This window comes from Pocillopora verrucosa, chromosome 10, assembly GCF_036669915.1.
Source record: "Pocillopora verrucosa isolate sample1 chromosome 10, ASM3666991v2, whole genome shotgun sequence".
Classification (NCBI taxonomy): domain Eukaryota; kingdom Metazoa; phylum Cnidaria; class Anthozoa; order Scleractinia; family Pocilloporidae; genus Pocillopora; species Pocillopora verrucosa.
The window spans coordinates 17,791,262-17,802,265 of record NC_089321.1 but is presented as its reverse complement, the minus strand read 5'-3'; the positions used below and the strand labels follow the sequence as shown (position 1 = coordinate 17,802,265).

Genomic DNA, 11,004 nt, shown 5'->3' with positions numbered 1-11,004 from the left:
GCTTATGGGATTGTCTCAAAGAACTTTATAATTGCGACTGTCACCATATGATTGACACTTCGACTATATAACTGACTCGATGTTATTACTGGCAAAAAAAGAAGATGAAAGATGCTCGTTTAGTAATTTCAAGATACATTGACTAACTCAAAATTTCCCTCGCTGTCTGCGATTAAAACTTCCCCACCTAGCTGCAGGTTTGGCATGAGGTCGAGTTCCATAATGCTGTGCCACGGTGAGACAATTTATCTAAGATCAACCAATAAAAGGGGCATATGGAGCTATGTTAAATGTAACAGGGTAATTTAGTATTATCAACCGAGTCGATAACGTACAAATAAAGATTGTTGTCGATGTTGATGTTGCTGTTGTTGTAATACAACGTGGGTTTGAGGTAACTGTAGCCGTACTGTGACTGAGTGTTCATTGTGGTTGAGTGTCTCGACACTGTGTTGAGTTTGTTTTGAGTCAAACTGCGGCTATTCTGTCTATAGTCCTTAAAATGCTCGGGCCAGAAGCACTTTGTTTTTTCAAGCATAAAAAGCAAACATCTGTCTGCAACTGTTCGATTTCAAAATTTAAATTGGGACGTTTTTAAGGGGAAAGACGAGGATACAACGCTGAGCGAGAGACAAGGAGCCTTGAATCAAATGAGTTTCTTTCAATATGTTGCTGCTTTGCTGCTGCAGCAGATCTAGAATAATATTTGTGATTTAATCTACTCAAAAACATATCTGAAAACAATGGTAGGACTAAAATTTCCACACTTAGCAGCTGAACAAATAATATTTCATCCCAAAAAAAGCCAATGAATTTTAAAATATTGCAGCGAGTTTTAACAGCCAGGGCTCAGTTGTATAAAGGGCGGATAATGCCATCCAACGGATAAATCGCTACCCGGCGGATAAGTGATGGCAAAACGTATAGCGTTATCCGCCGAATAGAGTTTCATCCAGTGGATAGCGCTATCCAACCTTCGAACAACCGGGGCCAAGGTTTTTTATTTTAATCTTTTACGGGGATTGAAGACCAGGGTTGTCATGTTATTATGGTTTGAATAGTTAAACGATAAACATGGCCAAACATGGTGTAACTTAAATGAAATTTTATACAAAGAGATTTTCAGGATAATTATAATTTTTCGCGATCTTTTGTTTATAACGACCCTTTTTAATGGTTTGTGTCATGTAATAACTAATTCTAAAGAAGCTCTATACAAGAGTGTTTTGTTTTATTTAAAACCAATGTGATATCATAAGCTAAGGCTACAGATGGTTCCTTAATTAATTATTGAAGTATAACACCCAACATAAAGACGAATGTTTAAAAGTATGTTGCAAATTCTACACGAGTAATTTTTTGTCATTTAATAAGTGCGAATTCGCACTAAAAAAAAGGAAAATTTAGAATATTCACTAGTAAACTTTGCGGTTGTTTTACGGAGGGTTTCATTTTCTATCATACTCATAGTAAGATTCCGTTTATATGCTGTTTCCATGGATACGGACACCTGTCAGTACCTGTCTTATGGGGTGGCAATCAATCAAAAACAGCCAGAATAAACAGACGGTAACGTGAAGCACCGCTGAACTGCTCCGCCGAAACGACCACCTTGATGCAAAAATGACATAAGCATAATGGGTAAACGAAAATGTCGAGGAACAACAACAAACGGTTATTCTTGAATAGTCAAACGTTTTAGCGTACGATGATCAAATCACGAATGGATCTTATCCTGTATCATTGCGGTCTGTTGTACTTGGCTGTACGATTTCAAGGTATGATAAAGGTTATGTGTAGTGCAGTGCTGAAGTGTTCCCAATGTTATTTTTTTAACACTAATAGTTATGAGTACGGAAGACAAGTAGGGAGCTAACGAGAACTACAGCAGTGATGAGAACAATATTGACGAATTTTTTATTGTGTTTACCATAATAAAATTCTTTCCTCAAGACTGAGAAGCTAAGGGCCAAAATGATACGTATTTATTATTCCATTATTCCTTACTCAAATTTGCATGATCTTATTATAGCAGTTTTCAAAAATATAAACATTTCTGTACGATTTCACTGCTGCTGTGATTATGAATGAACAAGGACGTGGTTGTTTCGTTTTTCCGAACAACCATCAAGATTGCATTTCTGTTATCAATCAGGTTTTCAGTATTTTTCATTAGAAGTCTCCATTCAGTACATGATTAGTTCGAAACTGACAATGAAACATGAAAAAACATAAAATTGTCGTCATGGCTTGAGATTAGCTCAAACACCTCAGCGGAGAAGTTTCCCGTTTCATTTTTTTGAAGAGTCATCGATAAGTCCGTTCCATAAATAGGCTTTTTGTGAATGTGAAATAAATACTCAAGGAAGTGCTAATTTAAACTAACCGGAAAACTTCGGTCAGCGACGCGAAACCTTGAAATTGTCTAGCTTCAAAGGTTTAGCATATAGAGATATGAAAATGAGGTCACTCGCAAACTTGACAATGACACAGATTGTATGCTTACAAGGTTCGATTCGTTCGGTTCCAGCCAACCCAATGATCAAAATATTGAGCTAAATGATATGGATTCATATTCGCGCCGATTTTATTCTTTGCTAAAATACCTTGAAGGTGGTTTTTTTTATAAATCATTTTGGTCGATATAATGTATTAGATCAATTTTGAATGTTTTAGTAGCCCAACAATTCCTATCCGTGATCAATGTCGTAGTTTCAAGCTCATCTATCCGACTTCAAATCAAAGATTTTATGAATTTGTTTGATTTCAATTTGTTTGTTCTGTGCTCTGTCCTTGATTATAACACTGCGAGGTTTCAATGCTGAAATATACGACGGACGGCTTGTCGAGTTACGTCAAATTAAGATGAGGTGGAATATCTCTACTCATTTCTATTAAAACCAATTCACATCAAAACTTCACATCTGATTCCTTTAAGCGTCATTTCCTCTTTGGAATATCGCCAAGTTTGCATTAGGACAGTTAGATGCAGTACGGAAGCAAGGTAACATTTTCATTCAACACCTCTGATTTTTTTTTTCGACCACATAACCACCATCGCGCGCAAGGCAACTCGGTGTTGAATTATTGTCAACTACTTGCTTTTTCTAATCGACAAACTTTCTGCAACAAGCATCGTGATTTTACTACCGCAGCGAAGGAAATATAAGGCCGGAAATGGAAAATAAAACAAACAAAGGACTGAGTCAGACAGTGCAGGTATCGCATACATATTTTTTAACACTATAGCTTTACTTTCATCACAGACGAACAGTGCTGCTTAGCAACCAACTAAAAGAAGCTCAAGTAAGAAAGCTGTCGTGGTTTATCATGTAATACGTTACTGTTAATATGTAGGATCAATGGTGTACATACGAATGGCACATTCGCTATGAAACCGCTATTCGAAACTTCTGGAAGAAACGTTCAATTCTCATTTTGTAAACACAGGTCAAAAACGCGATGTCGTCTACCCCGGTTACAGAGATATTGATTAATCCTTGACACCACAACAATATTATCAACTCTGTATTGCCTGATTCGAAAGACTGTTCCGAATAAGATACAAAAGGAATGTATCAGTGGCTTATATTTTAGCAATTAGATGAGCCCCGCATGCAATGATGATTAGCATATTTGCTTTTGTTTATAGGAAAATCAAGGAAACAATTCCAAATCAATTTCTATCATATTTCAAACTTTTTTTTTAGATGAAGTGACTTCTAGGTTTCTTTTTGGAACATTGCGGAACAGTGAGTACCCCAGGATTGAGGAAGTAAACGTTTCTCCGACCTTTCTTGCTATAAATTCAGGAATCTCTCTGCCAACAGGTCACCCTAAAAGTGCCAACGAAAAGGAAAAATTGCATGGAAATGGTTCATTACCGATAATTTCTTGCTTTGAACAATTACAAACGCTTTTTCAAGAGGATCCCAACAAGTCAGCTCTCCCTGTCGCATCTACCATAATTACATCCTATCCAAGGAGATTTCATTTTCGTGGCACAGTCGTAAAAGCCATATCAAAGTGCCCTCGATATTCCCTTCCGTGGCCCACGAAAGATGAAATAGCAAGCACTCTTGTACTTTTGACAGACGTTTTATTGAAACTCTTGACGAGCTTAGTATATTCACTACTTGCTATTGTCCATTTACTTTTTCTATTATTCGCTATTCGAAGGAAGTGGTTCATGTTGTCAACAAAAAAGACCAAACCTATGCCTTGCGTTGACAGCTCAACGGGTGTTATGAACTCGAGTCCAAAGATCTTCGCAAAACCGTTGGAAACACTCTTAATTTTGATAACGTTATTTGGTTCAGGGCTTTTCTCATCAGCAGTTGTATCGGCAAATGAAACATCATCGTCATCATTGCCGTTATATTCGCCATCATCTTCAGCATTCTCAAACTCTTCGTCTTTGAATTCTTCCTTGACAGAATTTTCAGCAACGTCAACATTTCTACAACTTTCGCCACAAAAACTATCAGCGACGACAAAGGCGTCATCATCCTCATCACAGTCAAGAGCACGGAAATCAGTAACAGCACTCTTATCATCCTCATCATTATCATCATGGCCATCCCTATGGTCTCAGTTATCATCGACGTCATCGTTAACATCATCAGTGATTTCAAAGTCCTTACAATCATCAGGGCAATCGCCAATGCCGACCGTATCATCATTATCGTCAATGGCGACGTTGTCGTTACCATCGTCAACGCCATCCCCTCCACTATTAGAATCACCATCGCCTTCACTATCGTCACCGCCTTTACCGTCATCGTTTATCATACCATTCTCCAATCCATCGCCGACGCCGCCATCTCCAGACCTAACCCCATCTCCATCAACATCACCGACATCATCTCCACCACCATCGTCAACGCCGCTATCTCCCGTCCTAACCCCATCTCCATCAATATCACCGACATCATCTCCACCACCAACGTCAACGCCGCCATCTCCAACCCGATCTCCATCAATATTACCGACATCATCTCCACCACTATCGTCAACGCCGCCATCTCCAGCCCTAATCCCATCTCCATCGATATCGCCGACATTATCTCCACCACCATCGTCATCTCCATCACCATCGCCATCATCATCCCTACCATTATCATCTCTCACACCGTCCCCTTCGATATCCCCATCTTACTCTCCATCGCCTTCTCCATCACTGTCACTAATGCTTTCGCATTTATTATCATCACTGCGAAGATCATCACAGCCACCATCACCATCATTTCCACCTCCACCTTTGACTCCATCTTTGCCTCCATCTCCATCGTCATCTGTATCTCATCTGTATCTCTGGTCGATATCCCCATCTCACTCTCCATCGTCTTCTCCATCACTGTCACTAATGCTTTCACATTTACTATCATCACTGCGAAGATCATCACAGCCACCATCACCATCATTGCCACCTCCACCTTTGACTCCATCTTTGCCTCCATCTCCATCGTCATCTGTATCTCTGGTTCCGTCTTTGCCTCAATCTCAATCTCCGTCTTCATCTACATTATCATCACAACCGCCATGGCCTTTGTCATCGCCATTACCATCGTCACTACCAGCATCATCATTTCCACCACCATTGTCATTATCATCGCCATCTCCATCATCATCTCCATCTCCGTCTCAATCTCCATCGTCATATCCATCTCCGTCTTTGTCTCACTCCCTGTTTCTGTCTTCGTTACCTTCCCCATCGCTGTCATCGTCAAAAAATGTATCACCATTACCATTTCCTTTATCATCATTACCACCAGCAACTTCATCTCTTCCATTTTCTTCTCCAGCGTCTTTAAAATCACTAGATTTACCTCTATCACTAACATCAACTTTAAAATCGAAACACTCCTCATTAACATATGTCATCCGCCCCACAGGATCGGTGATTTCCTCAATCTCTCAATTGATCATTGCTAACGTGATGTCACACACGGCTAACAGGACTATTGTTCCTACTAAGTCAAATACAATGAGCTCTAGGTCGTCGTCAGAGGCATTCACCTCAGCTTTGATATCCTCACCCTGGAGAAGTAACGCCTTGCAAGAGCAGCGATCGACAGTTTCCTCAATTTCTCAAATGGCCGATGTAAACCTTACGTCACAGACAGTAGACGTAACTCTTTCACCTACCAAGTCGCGTCTTAAGGAATCTTCTTCGTCCACCGTGTTAGCAACAGATATCCTGACCAAACCAAGGGCTTCAAATGACACGAGGATTATTGATGTGACGGTTTCGTTAATAAATGAAGAATACGATAAAGACCTGATGAATGAAAGTTCAGCACGTTTTGTGAATCTGTCTCGAAGGGTGAACTATACGGTAAGAATTGTACTTCATTCTGAACTGAGGAGATTTCAGTTTAGTGACACAGATATGCATGACGTGTATTCGCTGAAATTAAAAATGCAATTGTTTAAAACAAATATGTTTCATTGACTGTGAATAAATGAAAATCGTATATGTGAACTGCGGGTTAAGAAATGAATATGAAAGCGAACTTCGAAGTAATAAACACTACTTAAGCAATAGCGAAAGTAAGGTCTGAAAAAAATACAGGCCTGCATGCTATTTGAACCCATAACCTCTGCGATACCGGTGCAGCGCTCAGCAACTGAGCTAACAAGCCAACTGGGAGCTGGTAAATATTTCAGCCATTCATTTTCGTTGAGTGATTTAATTCTTACTGATTAATTGATGCCAGACGGACTGACTAAACGACAGATCAGGAATTACTACGTAAAGGAATGAACTTTAGAACCATTAAAATCGATTTATTGAGAGATTAGTCATATCATGATTTCGTTCTTCCTACAGCTGTGGGACATGTTCTCTCGCGATGTGACGGGCCTGAAGGAAATACAAATACTTGAATTCAGGTTTGCAAGAAACATTAATGTCTCTTTCAGTGACTAATTGATGTCTAAAGTGAACTTACTTCTTGGTCCAGCCAATGAACGGGTTGTATGCCGGTGTACCTTGATGACAGCAACGATTATCTGATTGAACTCAAATGAAACAATCCTAACTAACGCATTAAAATAATTAAGACTGGGAATATTGATACGAAATATTAGTGATTTCTGATTTAGTTTTGACCTTTCCAATTTTGATTCATTTAAGAAATGGAAGCGTTCTGGTGGATTTTCGATTGCTTATTGACAGTACGTCCAACACGACTACACATACAGTCAATGAGACCCTCTGGAGAAAAAATGGTTCCAACATTGAAGGGTTTATTTTCGGGAGAATTCTCGTTAAAGGTATGATGTTAATTTTTCTTTTACCATCTCCATAACACATTTAAAACTACATGGGAACTGCACTTCTCATAATTCACTGGCAAAATGATATTTTTTCAACTGTAATCTCAATTATCTGGTCTTTACTTTCTGGTTAGATTTTTCTGACGCCAAATGCATTCTCCTTTATTATTGAAGAAATTCGGAATTTCTTCGCTTTGTTTGCATTACAGAGAAGTGTTCCGCCGGATTCTGTGCGAATGCAGGTATTTGTGACGATGGTGCCAACGGTCCAGTGTGTAGGTCAGTACTGCATTCACTCGACTAAACACTGTCTTGTTTAGCAAATTTTCCACGTTTTTGATTCGGCACTTATTTTAGCCGACGTTAATCCAAATTCATTCATCAGGCGCTCCTCACAACTTGCCGTCAAGGCCGTCAAAGTGCATGCGCGAGGGCACGTTTATCATGTGTCGGCTTCAAGAACCAATTGAAGAGAGTATAAATCATAATGCAAAATGGACAAAATTTTACATGTTTTTTACATGCTTTTTCACACATGTTTTTTACATGCCTTTCACGCGGAAATGATAATTACATGTGAATTGGTGTGAGAATACTGAGAAACATAAATACAGCGTTAAAGTATTGGATAACGAGGAATCATGCGACTCTTTACTTATCTTTATGTGGATCCATCCTAAGGTGCAATGGATTTGTGGGAGACAGATGTACTCAAAGATTAGGTAAGTTACAATCTATCGCTAAATGACAAAAAAAAAACTCTGTTCATTTAAAGTTACGTTCAGACCTTTGTGATCTAAGCAAGAAATGTACTTTAAACTTACAGATTTTTGAATTATCAAAATATTTTCCTTCCAAAAGAAACAATCTATGGTTAAATACTCTAAAATACTTTTAAACAGATCCCGTACATGGAAACTATTCAGAGTGGTCTGAGTTTACAGACTGCAGCAAAACGTGTGAAGGTGGACAGAAACACCGCAAGCGCACTTGTACTAATCCTTCTCCTCGACTTGGGGGCAACGATTGCGCCGGACTGGGACGGGATGTAGAATACATCGACTGCAATAGCGATGTCCGCTGTCCAGGTATTAAAAAGTCCAAATACAAGACTGATTGGACGGGCATCAGGAGCTTTTTGTTGTTTCTGTCGCATTAGGCGACCAATTGTATTGTTACTCCATCTAAATGAAATGATAGTAAATTACAGGGAACCTTCAACATGTTGTCAAGATACCAGTCAGTTTAGCCACTCATTTAGGTGGAGGCGCTCAGTGTGAGACTTGTCTTGCGCAACGCAGCAACTGTGGCCTGGCTGAAAAATACACTGGATATTTCGGTCCTAAGTCCAGCCTATTAACCAGAGGGCAATAGCCTTTGCCCCACTGTCCAAGAACAAGTTTACACAACTAATTAAGAACTCGGCTTTGCGGGTTTCATATTGATGAGGACTGGGCTATCACAATTGAATAGCTCATACGATTGGTATGATGTATAGTTATTCTGAAATAGTGCTACTCTCAATCATTAATTTTTGATTAGCGTTTATCTTGTCGGAATGTGAGAGTTTACCGTCTGACTTCTGGCCACTACTGCTCATGTTTTTCAGTTTCAACTGAGGTGTGGATAGCTGTCGGAGTCGCCTGTGGTGTGTTTCTCTTGATTCTTATTTTTGTTGTGTTGCTTCTGCTACGAAGACGAAGGAAACAAGCTGAACAAAGAAATGGGTAAGTATAGGTTACTTAAATCGAATGAGTAAGGAATAACACAATGGTTTGAAGCAACGACTACTCGAGTCAAAGTATGGAAATAAGTTGGGTATAAATCAGGCTCGGCTCTAAAGTCAAATCAGCCATTGAATGAACACTCCCTCCCCTCGCCGGAAAACGTCAATGCTAGTTGCGTAAAATTTACGCCAAGATTAATGACAACCTTTTAATTTCAGAAAATCTACCTCCAAGGATTATGAGACAAATGGACTCAGTACTGTTGTACCACTCGAAATTATCTACGAGGACAGTACAGCAACTAGTGCCAATCCCAAGGGGAAAACGAATCCAGAATTTATTGGAGACGACGATGATGACAACGATATTTATAAAGCTCAGTTGCTGTTATTTCTGAAACACTCACATTTGATACGGAGTAATCTTTACCCTGATGATCAAGACAACAAATCAGATGCTTCAGAACATTCTAAAACGAATTCCAGAAAACCTTCTGCAATATCTACGTCCAGCGACAAAGTCCAAGAGAACGAAGACGAGTTGGCTGTTGATATGAAAACAAATCCTGCGTCCAAGGGTGAGGTAAGTTTCAATTCTCTTCATTTGGGTCCTCTAGTTACGTGAAGCTTACCATTACGTGCGCGGGCTTAAAAAAAATTTGGTCATTCCTACTTTTTGTGGCGTAAAGTACGTTTGCAAACCGTGCGGCCATGATATCGTATTGTGATGTTTTGAATAATTTTACATTTACGTCATCATCATTTTCCTTTTTATGATGATTCAACAAAGAGGAGATATCATAAGCAGCTCAGGAGCTCTTGACTAACAGGAATCATCGCTAAGGTGAAATTGAAAATCACCCACCTGCTGAAATTCAATTTTTGTGAAAGTTTAAACGCTTTTTTTGTTAGGACCAACTTTCTGCACCGCAAGGTAAGGGGTTCCCTCCAACAACAGTCCTATGACGTGGAAATTAGAATCTGTCTCTGAAGAAGATTTAAGGTAGATTACCTTACAGACGCAGCCGTTTTGCGGACTCTCATCCAGCGAGCAGGACCTGAAAAAGCCCTCATCCGTTCCGTATGAACATAGTAAGCTTGCTGTAATAATCAAAATAATTGTGTTCAGCTCTCTGAACTGAAAGGAACTTTCAAGGCGCCTTTGACGCGCCTTAAATGTCGAGATATAAGATGAAACGTACGTGTTGACCAACTGTGTATAATTTGTTCTTGCATGTTTCAGGTCATCACATTATCGTCTTCATAGTCATTTTGAATATTTTCATTTTCTTTTATCAGTTTTTTATAACTGTGTTTTCGCTAACTATTTAAGGAAATTATTGGTTCTTGACAAGTTTACTCCGAGGGTAAATTAAAATACAAGTTTAATTTTTTTAGAATAAAAAGCGATTCATGGTTGAAGTTGTCAACCATTGAAATGTAACACAGAAAAATAACTTTTTTTTTTTTTTTTACAAAAACTCAAGAATAGTCAGATTCTACTTTGTATGAAAGCTTATGAAGTAGGTTGGGATTGTATTCTGCCTTAATAGTGAAACCTACAAACTGGCCTTATCAGTTTTAACTAAACATCATTATGCAACAGTCAATGTTGGAATTACAGTCGAACCGTATTAAGCGGTCAGTTTTCAAAGTCCAGAGATTTTTACCCTTAATTACTGTAATTTTCACCTTTCTTTAGCGGTCGTGGTCACCTTTTATTGAGTTCTAACGGCCCGTTTGTAATGTCCTCGACCTGTTCGGACGGTTAATTTTAGTAGATCTTCTCAAATAAAACTACGAATAATATTTCAAGGAAATTTTTTTTCAATGTTAGTAGCATTTTTAAGTGAGTTTTTGTATGTGAATCGGTTATTTATGGCATAAAATGACGTTTTTATCATGTTTGTTGTAGTGACTCTGTTCTGTGAAACCTTCATTTAGCGGTCAAAATGTATTAAGCGGTCAACCTGTCATTTCCCGTGAATGACCGCTTG

The 11,004-nt window shown here is 38.9% G+C and overlaps 1 protein-coding gene across 5 annotated transcripts; it reads left to right on the top strand.

The window, feature by feature from the left end:
- Positions 1–1,610: 1,610 nt before the first annotated feature.
- Positions 1,611–10,478, top strand: LOC131782332 (uncharacterized). Of its 5 annotated transcripts, none has more exons than XM_066173016.1 (11): positions 1,611–1,778; positions 3,711–3,752; positions 4,437–6,337; positions 6,833–6,894; positions 7,139–7,278; positions 7,491–7,560; positions 7,963–8,003; positions 8,184–8,369; positions 8,891–9,008; positions 9,227–9,590; positions 9,920–10,478. In XM_066173016.1, exons 1-11 carry the CDS (start codon positions 1,709–1,711, stop codon positions 9,971–9,973), a joined length of 3,048 nt encoding a protein of 1,015 aa, XP_066029113.1. In that variant the 5' UTR covers positions 1,611–1,708; the 3' UTR covers positions 9,974–10,478. The 5 variants fall into 5 exon arrangements, with proteins under 5 accessions (XP_066029113.1, XP_066029112.1, XP_066029114.1 ...); XM_066173015.1 differs by having other exon boundaries at positions 3,831–6,337; XM_066173017.1 differs by lacking the exon at positions 3,711–3,752.
- The last annotated feature ends 526 nt before the right edge of the window (positions 10,479–11,004 follow it).

Excerpts from the sequence above, each read along its gene's own strand:
- LOC131782332 (XM_059099058.2), top strand. The coding sequence starts at position 1,709 with ATGATCAAATCACGAATGGATCTTATCCTGTATCATTGCGGTCTGTTG. Across the intron at positions 7,279-7,490 it reads CGGGAGAATTCTCGTTAAAG|AGAAGTGTTCCGCCGGATTC; the intron begins GTATGATGTTAA and ends TTTGCATTACAG. Across the intron at positions 9,009-9,226 it reads CAAGCTGAACAAAGAAATGG|AAAATCTACCTCCAAGGATT; the intron begins GTAAGTATAGGT and ends TTTTAATTTCAG.